This window comes from Pongo pygmaeus, chromosome 8 (genome assembly GCF_028885625.2).
Source record: "Pongo pygmaeus isolate AG05252 chromosome 8, NHGRI_mPonPyg2-v2.0_pri, whole genome shotgun sequence".
In the NCBI taxonomy this organism is placed as follows: Eukaryota; Metazoa; Chordata; class Mammalia; order Primates; family Hominidae; genus Pongo; species Pongo pygmaeus.
Window position 1 is genome coordinate 36,324,198 of NC_072381.2, and position 21,902 is coordinate 36,346,099.

Here is a 21,902-nt window from a genome sequence, read left to right on the forward strand (position 1 = left end):
GCTCTCTGAGGCATCCTTTGAAATCCAGGTGGAGGTGGCCAGCCTGCACAGCCCTTGCATTCTGCTTGCCTACAGAGTTAGCACTACATGAGTGCCACCAAGGTTTATGGCCCGAACTTCACAGCAGTGGCCTGAGCCACACCTGGGCCTGCTGGAGGCACAGCCAGAGTGACCAAGCAGCACTGGGCCAGAATGCGGGGAGGCAACAAGCCCAGAGGTCTCAAGGGCTCCTGGGGCCCCTGCTTTGCCATTCTGCCCTCAAGGGCCTAGCACTGTGGGCCTGTGAAGGGCCTGGTAGCCCTGGAGATCTCTGGAATGCCTCTAGGGTGATTTTCCCATTATCTTCATGAACAGCATGTGGCTTCCTTCTATGTGTACTTATCTCCTTATCAAACAGTCACCTGGCCACACCCTCAGTTTTCTATCCTTAAGAATACTTTTTAAAGATTTACGTGGCCAGGCTGAAAATTTTCCACATTTTTACATACAGCCTCCCTTTTGATCATAGATTTTCTCTTTAACTGATTCTTCCTTCTGGCATTTTACTATAAGCAGTTAAAAGCAGCCATGCGGCACACTGAACACTGCTTAGAGATTTTCTTTGCCAAATATTCTCCTTCCTTCCTTCCTTCCTTCTTGCTTTCTTGCTTTCTTTTTTGTTTTTTGAGACAGAGTCTCACTCTGTTGCCCAGGCTGGAGTGCAGTGGCACAATCTTGGCTCACTGCAACTTCCTGGGTTCAAGCAATTCTCCTGCCTCACCCTTCCTAGTAGCTGGGGTTACTACACCTGGCTAAGTTTTGTATTTTCAGTAAAGAGGGGGTTTTGCCATGTTGGCCAGGCTGAGTCTCAAACTCCTGACCTCAAGTGATCCACCCTCCTCGACCTCCCAAAGTGCTAGGATTACAGGCATGAGCCACTGTGCCCAGCCAAGTTCGTCACTCTTCTTTTTTTTTTTTTTTGAGATGGAGTCTCACTCTGTCACCCAGGCTGGAGTGCAGTGGCATGATCTCAGCTCACTGCAACCTCCGCCTCCTGGGGTTCAAGCGATTCTCCTGCCTCAGCCTCTCAAGTAGCTGGGATTACAGGTGCCCGCCACCATGCCCAGCTAATTTTTGTATTTTTAGTAGAGATGGAGTTTTACCATGTTGGCCAGGCTGGACTTGAACTCCTGAACTAGTGATCCACCTGCCTCAGACTCCCAAAGTGCTGGGGTTACGTGCCCGGCCAAGTTCATCACTCTTAAATTCTGCCTTCTACAAAGTACTAGGACACGAACATAATTCTGACAGGTTCTTTGCCACTTTTGAACATATGACCTTTCTTGTAGTTTCCAACAAGATATTCCTCATTTCCACCTAATGACCTTTATTGTCCATATTTCAACCAACATTTTGTTCACGATCACTTCAGTAATCTCTGAGACTGAAGCTTTCTCTACAACTCTCCTCTGCTTCTGAGCCCTTACTCCAATTTCCCTTAATGACTCATTCAGGGTGAAAAAAAGAGGTGAAAAAAGGAGTAAACTCCCTCCAACAAGCCCTTTGGTAGGGGCACCCGATCCCATTCATGAGAGTTCGCTGTCATGACCCAGTCCCCTCCAAAAGGGTGCAACTGTTAATAGTGTTGCATAGGAGACTAAAATTCACTTTAGTCTAATGAATTTTGAAAGGGACAAAAACATTCAAATCTAGCACAAATAGAAAAATAGAAGAAAGGGGAGGAATTACCAATGTGTCCTCCATGACTCACATCCAGTGACATCAGACTTGTCACTTTCTTGTTTCAGGGTTGATAAACTAATTGTAGAGACATTTTCAGATTTTGTTCTCACTATGCAAAAATTAAAATTTTAAAATAACATATTTTTGGTTTTTTGCCTGAATTGGTGCATGTGCTGGAAGTGTGAGTGCTCCAATTTGCCCAGAGTCCACAACAACGCCTGCCAATCATGCCATCCCTTTTTTGTTGCTCTAACTTCAGTGTGTAGCTGAATCTCTACCCCTTTTCGCAATTCTTAGACACACTCAGTTCTTTTTTTTCTTTCTTTCTTTCTTTCTTTCTTTTTTTTTTTTTTTTGAGACAGAGTCTTGCTCTGTCACCTAGGCTGGAGTGCAGTGGCGTGATCTCGGCTCACTGCAAGCTCCGCCTCCCGGGTTCACGCCATTCTCCTGCCTCAGCCTCCCAAGTAGCTGGGACTACAGGCGTCTGCCACCACACCTGGCTAATTTTTTGTATTTTTAGTAGAGACGGGGCTTCACCGTGTTAGCCAGGATGGTCTCGATCTCCTGACCTCATGATCCGCCCACCTCAGCCTCCCAAAGTGCTGAGATTACAGGTGTGAGCCACCGAGCCCGGCCTTGGTATATTTTTATTGAGTTAAAGTTTATAGCAGTTTCTGGCCTGACATGTAAAGGGATTAGAAGTCACGCTCTGTCATAACAAGTAAAAAGCTGAACAAACTGAAAAATCAACAGCTCTTTTTAGATCTGTCAGAGAAGTGACATCACAGGGAAAACCACTGTCCCCAAAATTGAAGAGACAAACAGGCAGTTATGGAAAACCACAACTTAATAGAGCAGAAACCCACAAACAAAAACCTCCCCAGGAATCAGCTCCAGGACAGGAAAACCTGAACTGCAATGGATGGATTGCTGGAGATTCAGCGTGGAGAAGCCTGAGAGTTAAAAACTTCAGAGGGAGCCATTCAGAAGAGAGTCCCACACACTCCTTTGAATTTACCTCCCAGAGCTCTACCAGGTCCTCACAATGAAGGCTGAAGAAAAATCCTCTGTGCTTCTGGCAGGGGGAAGGGAAAGTCTCCATTCTGAAATACCCGAGCATTCTGAGGGCCAGCCCTCAGGAGAAACTATTTTACCAGAGCCTAATCTGCTAGGCTTTTCTTACAGACAGGGTCACCCAGGCTAAAGTGCAGGCTAAAGTGCTAAAGTCCTCTGACAGGAGAAATCTGAGCTTCTCCCTCTGCACCTCCACCATCTGTCTTTGCAGCTCATTCCCTCCTTCACCGATGCCAGAGTGGCCCCTCCAGCCCCACTGGGGCTTGCAATCCATTTCCTTGGTGCTTTGCCCTCTGCCCACCTTGGCAACCCCCTTGGGTTCCACAGTGCATTGTTATAATTAACCTCTGGCTTACACCCTCAACTCACATGCTCCTTTCCTTCTGTTGTACTTGAGGTACAATCCTGGCCCCAGTGAAAATACCACTAATGGCTCACTCTTCACTTGCACTCAGGCAGCTAAAGCCAAATGGAGAAAAACGCAAACCCACAATGACCTAAAATGTATGATACTGTCACAAAGTGCCATAAATCTCTCTGTTTTGTTTTAGACAGAGTCTTGCTCCAGGCTGGAGTGCAGTGGAGCGATCTTGGCTTACTGCAACCTCCGCCTGCCAGGTTCAAGTGATTCTCCTACCTCACCCTCCTGAGGAGCTGGGATTACAGGCGTGCAACACCATGCCCAGCTAATTTTTGTATTTTTAGTAGAGAGGGGGTTTCTCCATGTTGGCCAGGCTGGTCTCAAATTCCTGACCTCAGGTGATCTGCCTGCCTCGGCCTCCCAAAGTGCTGGGATTACAGGAGTGAGCCACTGTGCCTGGCCTCTTTTTTTTTTTTTTTAACTTTTTACATTCAGGGGTACATGTGCAGCTTTGTTACACAGGTAAACCTGTGTCATGGAGGTTTGTTGTGCAGATTATTTCATCACTCAGATATTAAGCCTAGTGGCCATTATTTTTTCCTGATCCTCTTCTTCTTCCCACCCCTCACCTCACACCCTTTGTGTCCATGTGTTCTCATTGTTTAGCTCCCACTTACAAGTGAGAACATGTGGTGTTTGGTTTTCTGTTCCTGCGTTAATTTGCTAAGGATAATGGCCTTCAGCTGTATCCGTGTTCCTGCGAAGGACATGATGTTGTTCTTTTTTATGGCTGCATAGTATTCCATGGTGTATATGTACCACATTTTCTTTATCCAGTCTACCACTGATGGGCATTTAGGTTGATTCCATGTCTTTGCTATTGTGAATAGTGCTGCAATGAACATATGTGTGCATGTGTCTTTATGACAGAATGATTTATTTTCCGTTAAGTATATACCCAGTAATGGGATTGCTGGGTCGAATGGTGGTTCTGTTTTTAGGTCTTTGAGGAATCACCAGTATTTTCCACAATGGTCGAACTAATTTACACTCCCACCAACATTGTATAAGTGTTCCTTTTTCTCCACAACTTTGCTAGCACCTGTTGTTTTTTGACTTTTTAATAATGGTCACTCTGACTGGTGTGAGATGGTATGTCACTGTGGTTTTGATTTGCCTTTCTCTAATGATCAGTGGTGTTGAGCTTTTTTTCACATGCTTGTTACAAATTGCTATAAACTTCAAGTGTGCTCTTGATGCTGCCTGGAAGTCCTACATTTCCCTAATCCATTCTCTTTCCCGTTCTCCTAAATGCCTGTTTCTCCTTAATCTTGTCTGCTTACACCCCAAAACCTCCTCATCCTCCTCATTCTTAATTAACTTTTTTTTTTTTTGAGATGGAGTTTCGCTCTGTCACCTAGGCTGGAGGGAGCGCAGTGGCACGACCCTGACTCACTGCAGCCTCTGCCTCCAGGGTCCAAGCGATTTTCAGGGTCCAAGCGATTCTCCGGCTCCAGCCTTCTGAGTAGCTGGGATTACAGGCGTGCACCACCATGCCCGGCTCATTTTTTTTGTATTTTTAGTAGAGACGGGGTTTCATCATGTTGGCCAGTCTGGTCTCGAACTCCTGACCTCAAGTGATCTGCCTGTCTCAGCCTCCCAAAGTGCTGGGATTACAGGCATGAGTCACTGTGGCTGGCGATCCTCCTCATTCTTACCAGCTCATGCAATTTACTTGTACTCTCTGGCCTGGCATGGGTTCCAATCTAGGATGGGCTTGCTGGAGCCCTCTTGGGGAGGATAGACTCCCAAACTGTGACCTGGTGGATTTGTCCGATGCAGGTCATGATGAGCGGCTCCGCCCACAGGGTTACTTGATATCCTGTAGTCAGACACATCAACTCTCACGAACCACTTGTGCGATAAGAGCTGCTTTATGTGAGATGCTGCATAGCCTTGTTCCCAAACCAGAGGAGGCTACATTGTGAGTCTCCTACTGGGCTTACCACAAACTCCCTATGGCATCTTTTCCCACCACAGGTCCCTCTAGTAAATAAGGTCTGCTAGGGGAGAGGGTCCAAGAAGTATGACTGCTTGCACAGAAGCCAGGACCTGCGGCAGGGCCCTTCCTGCTCTGGGTCCCCTCTGGCAGCCTTCCACGTCACCCAGTCAGTGGGCTGGAGCAGCATTCCCAAGTGTGGAATTTGCTACCTCCAGAACCTGGAAGGACTTGCCATGTGTATTAGTCTGTTCTCAGGCTGCTTGTAATAAAGACATACCCAAGGCTGGGTAATTTATAAGGAAAAAGAGGTTTAATTGACTCAGTTTCACGTGGCTGGGGAGGCCTCACAATCATGGCAGAAGGCGAAGGAGGAGCAAAGGCATGCCTTACATGGTGGCAGGCAAGGCATAATGAGAACCAAATGAAAGGGGAAATCCCTTTAAAACCATCAGATCTTGTGAGACTTGTTCACTACCATGAGAACTGTATGGGGGAAACTGCCCCCATGATTCAATTATCTCCCACCAGGTCCCTCCCAAAACACATGGGAATTATGGGAGCTACAATGCAAGATGAAATTTGGATGGAGATACAGCCAAACCAAATCACCATGTGCTATGCATCTTCTCAGTGGGGGTGGGGAGGGGATATCCCTGCATACTTCAGCCCTCTGGACCCCTAAGCATTTCTCTGATGTCACAGGCTCCTAAACCTGCACAGGGCTCACTGTTCACCCTGCAAATGGCATATGTTTTATCAAGGCCTCCAATGAACTTGCCATCTCTTCCTCCGCAGGTCCAATTAGCACCAGGTCATCAACAAAGAGGACCAATGTCTTATTCTGTGGAATGTCCAGATGGTCCGGGTCCCTTTCAAGTGTAATGTGACAGAAGGCAGGGAGCTAATGTAGTCCCGAGGGAAGACTGAAATGTATACTGTTTCGTGTCCCATGTGAATGGTAACTGCTTCTCATCCTTCTTTTTTTGGGAGGGATGGGAAAGAACACATTTGTCAGCCGGATGGTCATACGCCTTGTGCCAGCAGCAGTGCTAACGCACTGTAGCAAAGCTGCCACATGGGTACAGCAGCTGCTGCTGGGGCTGCCCCTTAGTTAAGTCTGCTGCAGTCTCCCATCACCTGCTGTGATCCCCCTGGCTTCTGCAGGGGCCAGACTGGTGGAAGAAATGGGGATATGACAGAGATCACTAGCCATTCATTCTTTAAGGATCTGAGGGTGGCATTGCTTTCTAGGTATTGTTTTTGATTCACCATCGTTCCTTTTTTTTTTTTTTTTTTTGAGATAGAGTCTCGCTCTGTCACCCAGGCAGTGTGATCTTGGCTCACTGCAACCTCAGCCTCCTGGGTTCAAGCAATTCTTCTACCTCAGCCTCCCAAGTAGCTGGGATTACAGGCGCCCGCCACCATGCTCGGCTAATTTTTTTGTGTTTTTAGTAGAGACAGGGTTTCACCATGTTGGCCAGGCTGGTTTTGAACTCCTGACCTCAAATGATCTGCCCGCATCGGCCTTCCAAAGTGCTAGGATTACATGCATGAGCCACCGCGCCCAGGGGATTCACTGTTGTTCCTGTGAGAGAAAGGAGTTCAGAGGTTTCCACTCGGCCTTCCCGCTGCAATAATTCTCACTTTGCAGGTGGGGATTTTGCCAGCTAAAGAGTGTGTCCAGTTGGCCGGGTGCGGTGGCTCACGCCTGTAATCCCAGCACTTTGGGAGGCCGAGGCGGGCTGATCACGAGGTCAGGAGATCAAGACCATCCTGGCTAACACGGTGAAACCCCGTCTCTATTAAAAATACAAAAAATTAGCTGGGCATGGTGGTGGGCACCTATAGTCCCAGCTACTTGGGAGGCCTTGGCAGGAGAATGGCATGAACCCTGGAGGCGGAGCTTGCAGTGAGCTGAGATCACACCACTGCACTCCAGCCTGGGTGACACAGCGAGACTCCATCTCAAAAAAAAAAAAGAGTGTGTCCAGTCTTATTGTACATCCATGACCAGAGGAATGACCACTGGGCAGGTCTGCAAGCTGGACCTAGGTCAGGACCCATGGACCACACGGCCCCAGCCACCCTCGGTTTAGCAGGGAAGGCATGGTGATGCTTCAAATCCCACGTTTCAGTGTCAATCCAGACTCTATCCAATAATCCTCAAAAAGTTCAGGTATTCCCCTTTCACCTAGGCACGGTTACCCATGTAAGCAGCCATAGTTCTTTGCAGAAGGACTGGGGAATCACTACTAAATACATTTGTCATGTTTCTGCAGCCACAGACTTCTCATTCAGTAAGTTCTGGACCTGAAAATAGGCTCAGGTCCAGAAACAAACAAGGGATCGTGACTTACTGCAGTGGCTACCTTTAGCCTCCTAACCATCTTTGACTTTTAAGAATTATGTCCTGTAAGCCCTATTCTTTGTTCTCTGTGCGAGGAACTCCTCCTCGCTGCCATTTTCCAACCTTGTGTTCATTGAGATAATTGTACCTGCCTTGATTCTAATGGTTGCTACTCGGCCTCCATCATTTTGGAAGGTTAGAATCCTCACTGCTATGTCAGAGAGCCCAGTTCTTGGTTTTTATTTATTTATTCTTATTTTTAGGGGCATGGTTTTGCTCTGTCACCCAGGCTGGAGTGCAGTGGCATAATCATAGCTCACCACAGCCTCAACCTCCTGGGCTTAAGCTATCCCCCTACCTCAGCCTCTGTAGTAGCTGGGACAACAGGCATGCATCACCATGCCCAGCTAATTTTGAAATTTCTTATAGAGACAGGGTCTCACTATGTTTCCCAGGCTGGTCTCAAACTCCTGGCCTCAAACAATCCTCCTGCCTCAGCCTCCCAAAGTGCTGAGATTACAGGCATGAGCCACTGTGCCTGGCAGGGAGCCCAGTTGTGAACAGTATCCCCTTTCATCAGCCCTGGTCTGCAGGGGACAGTCACTACAGAACTCTCCACAATTTTGGGGCCCCTCTCACTAGTCCTTTCTTCATCACTTTGGCCTTCCGGGCTCTCCTGTGGCACACAGTCAGCTTGTGGGTGTTCTGCCTTTGTGTGACAGGCCCTTTCTTGAGTGTGGCCCATCACCTTCAGGCTCCCAAGAGCCATCTTCGTGGTGTCTTAACACCTGCCAGGGTGTTGAATCCTTATAACAAGGGAGTGCTCCCAGATTGATAAATGCTCACTTATCCAAATTTACGTTCAGCTGCTCTGGATCCAGCACCTTGGGATTCCATCTCATGCATATTCTAGCTCCTGCCAGCAGGACTCAGCCAGATTCTGCAGCTCCTTTGGCGTGTGCTCTCTTTCTTCCCTTGTCAGGCCCAGGGCAGCCTCAGTTGGGCTTTGCTGGGACTTACTTGACCTGTCACTGGTCTTGTTGCCAGGAGAGGAAGAGGGGGTGATCCTGAGGGTTGCAACTTTCATCTTGCAAAGCATCTACCTCATTTAAGGCTTCTGCAACATCTTTAAGCAAGTAGAGAATACTATTTTTTAACAAGAAGAAAGGCCCACTTTTGCAAGCCCAGTAGATTCAAGGTTCTTAATTGTATCCATCCAGTATTCCCATCTCAAGTCTCAGGGTCGTACTCCTTTCCTATTAGGCCCTGATCCTGCCCAGAGACCTGCTGAGGCCGAGAATTCAACCTTCTCTGAGCCTCTGCTATTGTGAAGATTCAGCTCTGAGCCAGGTCCTCCTTTCTGTCTACTCTCCAGCTACAGGTTAAGACTTCCTTAAACTCTGCCTAGGAGGCCTTCGGAACTGGTGATAACCAACTGTCCTGAGCCTGTCACTGTTTCTTCTCTATGAACCCGTGGTGCTTAGCAATAGTCAGAAACTTAGAAATAGCTTCCATGTCTCTCTCAGTCTCTAGCACCAGAGATACTGCAACAGCCAGTGCATCCTATGCCCGTGTAAATTCTTTTTTTTTTTTTTTTTTCCAAAAGAGTCCTTCTTGTCACAGAGCTCACATTTGTATGTTGTGGGCTGGGCCATGGTCATCTACAGTGGTATTCAGGGGGGATTTCCTCAGAGACCTGGGTTTGGGCCTGTGTACCCCAATTGGCCCTTTCCCCCTGTCTTTAGGGGATGAGGCTGGGGAGGGCCCATATCCTAAGAGGCCATGCAATGAGTTCGGTTTATCCTGAGGACAGTGGGGAGGCAATAATATTCTCTAAGTGATGGGGTCCCTCCTGCCTTTAGTGCAGAGTTTAGGAAGGGTGAGCCTGGAGGTGCTTGGGTGGTCAGGTGAGGGGAAAGAGGGGATGAATTCAAAGTCCTTGGCAGGAGTGTCACCTGAGAGATGGATGACGTCGGGAGAAGAGGGGAAGAGAGTGTGAGGCCAGCTCTCCAGCAAGTCCTCCAGCCTCTGCTGACCTGCCCCCCATCCTCATCCTATCATCAGGGACTTGTCAAGAGCTCAAAAGATACAGTGCTGATTACAGACCAGTAATAGGTCATGTCCCAGCAAAGTCCAACTGAGGATGCCATGGGCCTGACAAGGGAGAGGAGAGAGCACACACCAAAGGAGCTGGAGAATATGCCAGAGGAGCCCAGGCCACTCCAGGTGAAAGTCAGTCCCTGAACTGCTGTAGCACCCCAGATCTGTCCATACTCCGCCCCACACTAGTGATGGGGTCCCTACTGCCAGCTTGCCAGCAGGGATCCAGCTCCAAAGTCCCATCTTAGAGTATGCTTCCCAGGACCACCCCAATTGTCTTAGATATTCCCTGGAAACAGAGGTAGAGTGTTGCATACAGAAATGCTGTTGAGAGGCATGTGTAGGCAGGTGAGGAAGACAGGACTGAGCAGAAGGAGAAACTGACCCAAAATGCAAATGCAACTAAAGCTTCAGGCAATTCTATAGGGTGCTGTGGAGCTGGGCTGGAGACCATTCCTTTGTGACTCTGGTATTGGCCATGGGTCACCTACTGGGAGGGGAATACCCTTGGGCAAGGCAGTTCTCTGTGGCTGAGGGCATTCCCAGTAAGTGATGCGGCTGTGAACCTTCCCTGCCAGGAGCCAGGGGCTGGGTGCACCAGCCCTGAGAGGGGATCCCGGCAAAGGCACGCTATCCGCCATGCCTTCTGCCTCCAGCTGCCCTCTCTCTCTCTTCTATTAGTCCTTCTCTATTGGCCCATTCTCATCAGTACATGATCTTGCTGGTAATGCCTCCCATAGAAAAACAAACAACCAACAAGACACTCTCTGTTGGGGGCTCAGTGCAGCTCTCCAGAGCTCTCCAAATAGTATTAGAGTCGTGATTAAAACAACAAGCCAAAATGAAAGCACCAGTCAAACCTTCAATCTTTTATTTATTTATTTATTTTTTGACAGGGTCTCACTCTATCACCCAGGCTGAAGTGCAGTGGCACAATTTTGGCTCATTGCAACCTCCGTCTCCCCAGTTCAAGTGATTCTTCTGCCTCAGCCTCCTGAGTAGCTGGAATCACAGGCATGCACCACCACGCCCAACTAGTTTTTGTTTTTAGTAGAGATGGGGTTTCACCACGTTGGCCAGTCTGGTCTTGAACTCCTGGCCTCAAGCAATCCACCTGCCTCAGCCTCCCAAAGTGCTGGGATTACAGGCATGAGCCACCGCTCCTGGTCACACCTTCAATCATCTAACGCCATACCTTAAGCAAGGGGCTCACTTGGAGGGAATGTCCACTCCCATCTGCTCTGTTTTCCCTCATGGAACAGTGTGCAGAGGGTCAGATATCAGGGGAAGGGTTAAGGATGGAAAATAACCAAGTCCAAATAGAGAAGCAAGATTCCTTCTTCTCTTCATGATAAGAAGAGGCATCTGAGGAAGGCCTCATTCAGAGACCCCAAAGAGATTTCAAATGGAGGCACCTGGACTAGGAATGCAGATGTGTGAGAGCAAGGCCTGCCCATGGGACCTGAGTCCTTGACCACAGCACCCTTCAGGACTGTCATGCACTGGCTGTGCATCAAGTCTGGCGTGGAAAGGGCAGCCTTCCCTGTGAGGCCTGCCAGGAAAAGCCTGTGTAATTGCCTGTGATCAAGTTTGAAAGATCACATAGAGGTCTTTAGCTAAGAGCTGAACTCCTAACCCCCTGTTATGGCTCCATCCTCCAGCTGCTTTTGCTAGCAAACTCCTCAATAAACTTGTTTCTACTCACTATTTCCAATTCCTCTATTCCCATTCTACCATGAATCCATTTCCATTAAATTTTTGTCTCCATCATTTCATAAAAACTGTTATTGTTCAGATCACCAAAGATCTCCACGTTTCATCTTTGTATCTATGGCCAGTTGATTTTGACAAGGGTACCAAGACCATTTGGTAAAGAAAGAATACCAGCCTGGGCTACATGGTGAAACCTTGTCTCTACAAAAAATATAAAAATTAGCCGAGCATGGTGGTGCATGCCTTTAGTCCCAGCTACTCAGGAGGCTGAGGCAGGAGAATCGCTTGAACCTGGGAGGTGGAGGTTGCAGTGAGCTGAGATTGCACCACTGCATTCCAGCCTGGGTGAGAGAGTGAGGAAAGAAGGAAAGAAAGAAAGGAAGAAGGAAAGAAAGGAAGAAAGGAAGAAGGAAAGGAAGGAAGGAAGAAAGGAAGGCGGAAAGGAAGGAAGGAAGGAAAGAAGGAAGGAAGGAAGAGTCTTTTCAACAAATGATACTGGGACAACTGAATAGCCACATGCAAGAAGAATGAAGTTGGACCCTTACCTCACACCATATACAAAAATTAACTCAAAACAGATTGAAATATTAAATGTAGGAGCCCAAAATACAAACCTCTTAAAAGTAAACATAGAAATAATGACCCTGGATTTAGTGACAGCTTCTGAGATATGACACTGAAAGCAAGAGAAGTCAAAGAAAAAATAGAGAAATTGGACATCAGCAAAATAAAAAACATTTGCACTTCAAAATACACTATTGAGAAAGTGAAAGATAACCCATGGAATGCAATAAAATTTTCACAAATCACATATCTAATAAGCAACTTGTATCTAGACTATATAAAGAGCTCTTACAACTCAATACTAAAAAGACATACAATCTAAATAAAAAATGGGCAAAGGATCTGGAGGTATTTCTCCAAAGAATACGTACATGTGGCCAAAAAGCACACGAAAAGATGCTCTACCTCATTAGTCATCAGGGAAATGCAAATCAAAGCCACAATCAAACGCCACTTCACACCCACTGGCATGGCTATAATGAAGACATCAGGTAAAAAGAGTTAGGGAGAATGTGGAGAAATTGGAACCACTCACATATGCTGGTGGGAATGGAAAATACCATTGTGGAAAACAGGCACTCCTTTAAAAGTTTCCATAGTTACCATTTGACCCACCAATTTCACTCCTAGGTATGCACCCAAGAGAAATGGAATGTCTACATAAAAGCTTGTACAGGAATTTTTATTATTTATTATTTATTTATTTATTTATTTTGTTGAGACAGAGTCTCACTCTGTCGCCCAGGGTGGAGTGCAGTGGTGCGGCTCACTGCAACTTCCTTCCCCCAGGGTTCAAGTGATTCTCTTGCCTCAGCCTCCCAAGTGCCCGGGGATTACAGGCGCCTGCCACTGCGCCCGGCTAATTTTTTTTGTATTTTTAGTAGAGACGGGGTTTCACCATCTTGGCCAGGCTGGTCTCGAACTCCTGACCTCGTGATCCGCCTGCCTTGGCCTTCCAAAGTGCTGGGATTACAGGCGTGAGCCACCGCGCCTGGCCTTGTACAGGAATTTTCATAGTAGCATATAATATTATTCATAATAGCTAAATAATGAGAAAAATCCAAATGTCCATTAACTGCTGAATGGAGAAATGAATGAAACGTGATATATCCAATGTGATATAACCATACCACGGAATAGTGTTCAGCCATAAAAGGGAGGAACTACTGATACATGCTATGGCATGGATGAGATTATTAAAATGTTCTAAAATGGTTGGTGGTGATGGTGGTAATACTCTTTAAATATACTGAAAACACTCAATTCTACTCTGTAAATGAGGTATGTTATAACTCTGTACAGCTGGTAGAATAAACAAGATCTGCATATTTCTTAATCTCATGGTTAATTTTCAGTTCTCATCTTCCTAGAACTCTTGGCAGCAGCTCACAAAGTTGTTCATTTTCTCCTTCATAAAGTTCTATCTTTTCTTGGCTTCAAGGACATCTCTTACTTCATTACCTACTCCTCATTCTGTTTTGTTGAATCTTCCTCATCTACACCTTTTTTTTTTTTTTTTTTTTTTTGAGACAGCGTTGCTCACTCTGTCAGCCAGGCTGGGAATGCAGTGGTGCAATCATAGCTCACTGCAGCCTCAAACTGCTGGCCTCAAGTGATCCTCCCACCTCAGCCTCCCAACTAGCCAGGACCACAGGCATGCACCACCATGCCAGATTATTTTTAAAAAATTGTTGGTCTTACTATGTTGGGGTCTTACTATGATGGGGTCTTACTATGTTGCCCAGGTTGGTCTTGAACTCCTCGGCTCATGAGATCCTCTCATTTAGCCTCCCAAAGTGTTTTAAAAATCTGAACAGGCCGGGCATGGTGGCTCATGCCTATAATCCCAGCACTTTGGGAGGCTAAGTCGGGCAAATCATGAGGTCAGGAATTTGAGACCAGCCTGGCCAACATGGTGAAACCCTGTCTCTACTAAAAATACAAAAAATTAACTGGTCGTGGTGGCAGGGGCCTGTAATCCCAGCTACTTGGGAGGCTGAGGCAGGAGAATCGCTTGAACCTGGGAGGCAGAGGTTGCAGTGAGCCAAGATCACGCCACTGCACTCCAGCCCGGGCAACAGTGTGAGACTGTGTCTCAAAAAAAAAGACAAGAAAAAAAGAAAAGAAAAAGAAAAGAAAATGGGGCTGTAGTGGAGTTGGTCAGTGCACGTTGTTCTGTACTCACAATGAAGAAGAGCCTATTGCCAGGCTGTTAGGACATATAAATTGTATATCACTGCTTAACAACAAATGACAGTAAAGAGATACATCTTATGGTGCCCAAGCTTAGTGCGCCCGAGAGAGTTCCAGCTTGTAATTACATGCTATAACGTGTTCCACGTCTGTATTCCTTTGATTACTGAGATGTGCTGCACATTGAGTGAACTTCACCTGGGTTTCACCACCCCACTGGGATCATTGAGGGTACAGTTCTTGAGTCTGTAGCATTAATGAAGGCAGTGGATTCTCCCTGAGGCCCAAACTAGCTTTTGATTCATGTATTTTTAGGAACTCTGCTGGTGAATATATTTCTGAATAATTTAGTGTACTACCATTGATGACACTAGATGATAAAAACTATCCTCTACTTAAGTGAATCGAGCAGCAGAAGACACTAAAATCTTCTGATTTTATAATTCAGTGTATAGAAGATGAGATATGTGGATAAAAATATCAATATTTCATTGCACACAGTAGAAATATTAGTTAAGGACAGATTGTGACTTGAGGAAAGACAATAGCGGAAGAATAATAAAATCTTATTGTACAAGGGTAAGGACAGTTTTTTTTTGTTGTTGTTTTTTTTTTTTTTTTTTTTTTTAGAGACTGAATCTCACTCTGTCGCCCAGGCTGGAGTGCAGTGGTGTGACCTTGGCTCACTGCAACCACCTCTGCCTCCTGGGTTCAAGTGATTCTCCTGCCTCAGCTTCCTGAGTAGCTGGGACCACAGGCACGTGCCACCATGCTTGGCTAATTTTTTGTATTTTTAGTAGAGATGGGGTTTCACTGTGTTAGCCAGGATGGTCTCCATCTGCTGACCTTGTGATCCACTGGCCTTGGCCTCCTTAAGTGCTGGGATTACAGGCGTGAGCCACTGTGCCCAGCCGGTAAGGACAGTTTTGACGGTAGGTAATGGACACCCTAACCACCTACAAGGAATAGTGTACTGCTTCATAACGGTTTTTCTAAAAAATAGCTTAATTGGGCCGGGCGAGGTAGCTCAGGCCTGTATTTCCAACACATTGGGAAGCCGAGGAGGGCGGATCACTTGAGGTCAGGAGTTCAAGACTAGCCTGGCAAACAGGGTGAAACCCTGTCTCTACTAAAACTACAAAAATTAGCCGGGCGTGGTGGCACATACCTGTAGTCCCAGCTACTTGGGAGCCTGAGGCAGGAGAATCGCTTGAACCCGGGTGATGGGGGCTGCAGTGAGCCGAGATCGGGTCAATGCACTCCAGCCTGGAAGACAGAATGAGACTATCTCAAATAAAATAAAATAAAAACAAAAATAAAAAATAGCTTAATTGAGATATGCTTTACAGATCATAAACTGTACATATTTCAAGTGCATAGTTTGACAAATGGATCTTCCTTGTCTTCCTCCGCCTTACATGAAGGAGTACCCAGGACTCAGGCTTTCAACTTTTTTCCAGGTATTCTCATTGCCTGGGTTATGCTGCCCAGGTTTGCAGATGCAGGTATACATCTGTAAAACCATCACCATAATCACGAAAATGAACATATCCCTCAGTCCCAAAGTGTCTCATGCCCCTTTGTGTAATCGCTTCCTCCTGCCGTGCCTGAAGTTATGTGGATATAGCTGTTCATAGTATTCCCTTATAGTGCCTTTTAATGTCTGTGGGATCTGGAGTGAAATCCTTCCCTCATTCCTAATACGGGTAATGTGTGTTTTATCTTTTTTGTCAGTCTTTCCAGAAGTTGATTAATTTTATTGCTGTTTCAAAGGACCAGCGTTCATTTTCGCTCTTCTTTTTTTGTTTATTTTCAATTTTGTTGATTTCTTCTCTGATCCTTGTTTCCTTCCTTCCGCTTGGTTAGGTTTATTTTGCTAGTTTCTTTTTCTAGTTTCTTGGGGTGGAAGCTCAGGCTATTGATTTAAGACATTTTTATTTTTCTAACGTAAGCATCTGATGGCATAAATTGCCCTCCAATCACTATTTCAAGGGCATCCCACAAATTTTGATATGTTCTATTTTCATTTTCACTCAATTCTAAATAATTTGTAATTTCCCTTGGAACTTCCTCTGTGATCCATGAACAATTTAGAAGTGTGCTGTTTAATTTCTAAGCATTTGGGGGATTTTTCTTTCTCTTATTCAGTTCCAGGTTAGTTTCATTATGTTAGAGGCCATACTTTGTATGATTTCAACTTTTCTAAGTTTGTTACAGTTTGTTTTATTTAATTATTTTTTTCCAGACAGAGTCTTGCTCTGTCGCCCAGGCTGGAGTGCAGCGGCACGATCTCAGCTCACAGCAACCTCCGCCTCCTAGGTTCAAGCAATACTCCTGCCTCAGCCTTCCGAGTAGCTGGGGACCACAGGTGCGCACCACCTGTAATTACCCGGCACCATGCCTGGGTAATTTTTTGTAATTTTTGTAGAGAGAGGGTTTCGCCATGTTGGCCAGGCTGGTCTCCAAACTCCTGACCTCAAGTGATCCGCCCACCTCGGCCTCCCAAAGTGCTGAGATTACAGGCAGGAGCCACACATCTTTTTACTTTAAAGCTGCGTATATCATTATGTTTGAACTGAGTTTCTTGTAGATGGCATGTATTTGGTTCATTTAACATCCATTTTGATAATCTCTATTTATTTGTATATGTTGAGACAGGGTCTTGCTCTGTCACCCAGACTGGAGTGTGGTGGTGTGATCACAGCTCACTGCAGCCTTGACTTCCTGTACTCAAGTGATCTTCCCACCTCAGACTCCTGAGTAGCTGGGACTACTCCTGAGTAGCTGGGACACCTCAGACTCCTGAGTAGCTGGGACTACTCAGACTAATCACCACACCTGGCTAATTTTATTTCTTTATCATCATTATTATTATTTTATTATTTGTAGAGACAGGGTCTCATTATGTTACTTACTCAGGCTGGGGTTGAACTCCTGGGCTCCTGAAGTGCTCCTAAAGTGGCGGGATTAGGGGCGTGAGCCACCATGCCCGGCCAGTAATCTCTGACTTCAAATTGCTGTGTTTAAACCATTTGCATTTTTAAAAATTATGGATGTGGTTGGATTTAGGTGTTTTTGTTTTCGTTTTTTTTTGAGATGGAGTTTCGCTCTTGTTGCCCAGGCTGGAGTGCAATGGCACGATCTCGGCTCACTGCAACCTCCGCCTCCCGGTTTCAAGCAATTCTCCTGCCTCAGCCTCCCAAGTAACTGAAATTACAGGCACGCGGCACCATGCATGGCTGATTTTGTATTTTTAGTAGAGATAGGGTTTCTCCATGTTGGTCAGGCTGGTCTCGCACTCCCAATCTCAGGTGATCCATCCACCTCAGTCTCTCAAAGTGCTGTGATTACAGGTGTGAACCACCGCACCTGGCCTGGATTTAGGTTTAACATTTTATTACTTGTTTTCTGTTTGTTCCCTCTGGTTTATGTTTGTTTCCTCTTTTCTGACTTCTTTGGGATTATGTGACTATTTTCTACTATTCCAATTTAATTTATGATTTCTTTTTGATGATATCTCTCCGTACAGCTTTTTTCCTTCTTTTTATTTATTTAGTGGTAACTCTAGATACTATGATATACATACTTAACTTTTCAGTTTACTGAATTAATATTTTACCTTACCCTTTTTTTTTTTTTTGAGACGGAGTTTCACTCTGTTGCCCAGGCTGGAGTGCAACGGCATGATCGTGGCTCACTGCAACCTCCAGCTCCCAGGTTCAAGTGATTCTCCTGCCTCAGCCTCCCAAGTACCTCGGATTACAGGCACCCTCCACTGCGCCTGGCTAATTTTTGTATTTTTAGTAGAGATAGGGTTTCGCCATGTTGGCCATGGTTTCGAACTCCTGACCTGAGGTGATCTGCCTGCCTCGGCCTCCCAAAATGCTGGGATTACAGGTGCGAGCCACTGTGCCTGGCCTTTTTTTTTTTTTTTTTTTTTTTGAGATGGAATGTCTCGCTCTGTTGCCCATGCTGGAGGGCAGTGGCATAATCTCTGCTCACTGCAACCTCTGCCTTGTGGGTTCAAGAGATCTTCTCATCTCAGCATCTCAGCCTCCTAAGTCGCTGGAATTACAGGTGAGCACCATCACGCCTGGCTAATTTTTGTATTTTCAGTAGAGCAGGGTTTTGTCATGTCGGCCAGGCTGGTCTCGAACTCCTGGCCTCAAGTGATCCACCTGCCTCGGCCTCCCAAAGTGCTGGATTACAGGCGCGAGCCATAGAAAGTACAGAAATTTTTGAAGGTGTCCTTTCTCCATCAAAAAGAGCATCTTCTTAGCTGCAGTCTTTTTGGCAGTGAAAAATTCTGAAAGTGGGCAGTGGTTTCTTTTTACATAATTCAAGAGAGTGTTTTTTATGTAGAACTTAAAAGGATTTATTCCTAAATGAGACTCAAACTCAAAGGTTAGAATCTCTTTAAAGGATTGGAGCACTCATTATTATAAAAATGTGTTCTACTATAGTTTGTCCAAATAGAGGTGTTGTATGTTTCTTCAAAAGGGGAGAAAGCCTAAAATTATTTTGAGGATATCGTGTTCCCTATTTAAATAATTAAAATTATTTTAGGGTTCTTTAAATGTTATACACACACATTTACTTTTTAGAATAAACAGTTCATTAATTTACATATAATATGAAGCCCCATTTTAAGCATACAGTAAAATAAATTTTGACAAATAAACACATCTGCATAATAACCACCAAAATCAAGACACAGAATATTTCTATCACCCCTAAAAGTTCATGTACTGTTTCAATCAATCCTTCCGCCATTCCTGAATCCAAGCAAATACTGATCTGTTTTCTTCCTGTATTAATTTTGCCTGTTCTAGAATTTCATGCAATTGGAATCATATAGTGTACTTTTTTGTGTCTAGCTTCTTTCACTCAGCATAATATTTTTGAGATTTATCCACATTGTTGGGTCTATCAGTAGTTCATTTCTTTTTATTACTGACTCTTATTTCATTGTATTTAATATGAATATACCATAATTTGATTGTCTTTTCACTTGTTGATGAACTTTTGGTTTGTCTTCAGGTTTTGAATATTGTGAATAAAACTGATATAGACATTCATGTAAAAGATACAGCTAATTTTTGTTTTTTAAGTAGAGATGGGGATTCAGCATGTTGGCCAGGCTGGTCTCGAACTCCTGACCTCAAGTGATCCAGCCACCTCGGCCTCCCAAAGTGGAAAAAAAAAGTCTTTATATGGTTGTGTATGTTAACTTTTCTTGGGTAAATATCTAGGAAAGGGATTCCTAGGCCATATGGTAAATATGTCTTACTTTATAAGAGAATTCAAAACTGTTTTCCAAAATGGATGTATCATTTACATCCCACCAGTAATGTATAAAGGTTCCACTTGCTCCACCTTGTAACTTATTACTGGTATAGGCAGGCTTAAAATTTTAGCTATTTTATTAAGTGAGTAGTTAATCCTATTATGATTTTAATTTCCATTTCCCTGATGACTAAATACATTGAACATCCTTTCATGTGCTTATTAACACATATATGTTCTATAAATTTTATTTGAAGATAGTTGAAGAAATGCTTCTTCAAATCTTTTCTGTAATGACAAGTGTGTCTTATTGGGTTGTGTTTATTTGTATTATTGGGTCATTGGGTTATTTGTCTTATTATTGTTATCAAAATTTTTCTATATATTCTACAAATGAATAATTTGTCATATATATGTATATATGTATTTTTTCTACAGTCTGTGGCTTGCTATCTTTAGATGGGAAGAAGTTTTAAGTTCCAATGTAGTCAATTTAGTATCATTTTTAATGGTTTGTGCTTTTGTGCCCTAAGAAATGTTTGCCTATCCCAAGGTTGTAAAGATTTTCTCCTAGTATTTTTCTACTTTTAGCGCTTACATTTAAGGTATACAATCCATTTTGAATTCAGTTTTGTGTGTTTAGTGACGTTAAGGGTCAAGGTTCATTTTTTTTTCCCATAAGGATGCCCAGTTGTGCCACAACTATTTGTTAGAAGGAATATCTTCTCTCCATTCAGTTTTACCTTTAATCTCTGTTGGAAATCAGTTGGCCAAATCAATATCCACCAATGTATGAATACATTTTTGAGTTTCTCCTCACTGCCTTGACTACTGTAGCTTTATAGTAAGTCTTAAAATCAGGCAGTGTAAAACCTCCAAGTTCATTCTTCTTCAGAATTATTTTGGTCATTTTAGATCCTTTGGTATTCCATGTACATTTTAGAATCAGAAATTCCATTTCAAAAATCCTTCTGAGACTGCAATAGTGATTGTACTGAATCTTTACATTGATATTATGTCTTCTAGTTCATGAACATAGATATCTCTCCATTTACCGAGGTTTTTAAAAATTTCAATATTTTAGAGTTTTAGTGTAAAGATCTTGCACATACATTTGAATTTGTTAAAAATTTTATTTTGTATATTATAAATGATATTAATATTTACTTTCTAATTATTTGCTGGTAGTATAAAAAATACAGTTGGTTTTTGTATATTGACTATCAAATGATCCTGTTAATATTACTCATTGATTAACAATGTACATTTTTTAGGATTTTCCACACATGTAGTCACGACCTATAAATAAAGACTGTTTTACTTATTTCTTTCCAACCAGTAATCCTTTCTTTTTCTTCTTCTTACTTTATTGCATCATCTAGGCCCTCCAGAAAAAGGAAGAAAAGTGGGAAGGTGAACATTCTTGCTTTGTTCCCAATCTTAGAGTAAAAACATTTGGTGCGTTACCATTAAGTATGTTTTATTTAAATTTGTTTTTGGTAGATAACTTTTATCAGGTCCCAAAAGTTCCCTTCAATTATTTGTTGACTATGAATGTTGCTTTTAAAAAACTGGCCGGGAGCAGTGGCTCAGACCTGTAATTCCTGCACTTTGGGAGGCCGAGGCAGGCGGATCACCTGAGGTCATGAGTTTGAGACCAGCCTGGCCAACATGGTGAGACCTAGACTCTACTAAAAATACAAACATTAGCTGGGCATGGTGGCAGGTGCCTGTAGTTCCAGCTACTCGGGGATCTGAGGCAGGAGAATCACCTGAACCTGGGAGGTGGAGGTTGTTTTGCAGTGAGCTGAAATTGCCCCACTGCACTCCAGTCTGGGTGACAGAGTGAGACTCTGTCTGGAAAAAAAAAAAAAAAAAAAAGTTTCCTTCAATTATTTGTTGACTATGAATGTTGCTTTTAAAAAATCAGCTGGGCATGGTGGCTTATGCCTGTAATCTCAGCACTTCGGGAGGCTGAGGCAGGCGGATCACGAGGTCAGGAGATCAAGACCATCTTAGCTAACATGGTGGAACCCCGCTCTCTACTAAAAATACAAAAAATTAGCCTGGTGTGGTGGCATGCGTTTGTAATCCCAGCTACTCGGCGGGCTGAGGCAGGAGAATCTCTTGAACCCAGGAGGCGAAGGTTGCAGTGAGCAGAGATCGCACCACTGCACTCCAGCCTAGGCAACACAGCAAGACTCCATCACACACACACACAAAAATTAGCTGGGCATGGTGGCGTGCGCCTGTAATCCCAGCTACTTGGGAGGTTGAGGCATGGACTCACTTGAGCCCAGGAGGCAGAGGTTGCAGTGAGCCGAGATTGTGCCACTGCACTGTAGCCTGGGCAACAGAGTGAGACTCTGTCTTAAAAAAAAAAAACCATGAAAGGGTGTTAAATTTTGTTTTTGTGCATCTATTGAGAGAATTATGTTTTTCTATTTTACCTGTTAATGTGCTAAATTTCATTGATTTATTTTTTATTGGTTTTTATAATTTTTTGAAAAAGACAATTGAGATAAAATTCACATACTATA

The 21,902-nt window shown here is 44.3% G+C and overlaps 1 protein-coding gene and 1 long non-coding RNA gene across 8 annotated transcripts in view; one reads left to right on the forward strand and one right to left on the reverse strand.

Annotated features, from left to right (window-relative positions):
* The window catches only part of LOC129006051 (uncharacterized), a 112,425-nt gene that overhangs the window by 47,578 nt on the left and 42,945 nt on the right, over positions 1-21,902 (reverse strand). The gene's annotated exons all lie outside the window — the stretch shown is intronic.
* CCNY (cyclin Y) overlaps positions 1-21,902 on the forward strand; it is a 305,685-nt gene that overhangs the window by 21,220 nt on the left and 262,563 nt on the right. The window contains exon 4 of one of the 6 annotated variants that reach the window (XM_054435228.2): positions 20,745-20,775. The exons of the other annotated variants lie outside the window; for them this stretch is intronic. Coding sequence (XP_054291203.1) covers positions 20,745-20,775 — 31 coding nt within the window. The remainder of the gene's footprint in view (positions 1-20,744; positions 20,776-21,902) is intronic. 6 annotated transcript variants of the gene reach the window in all.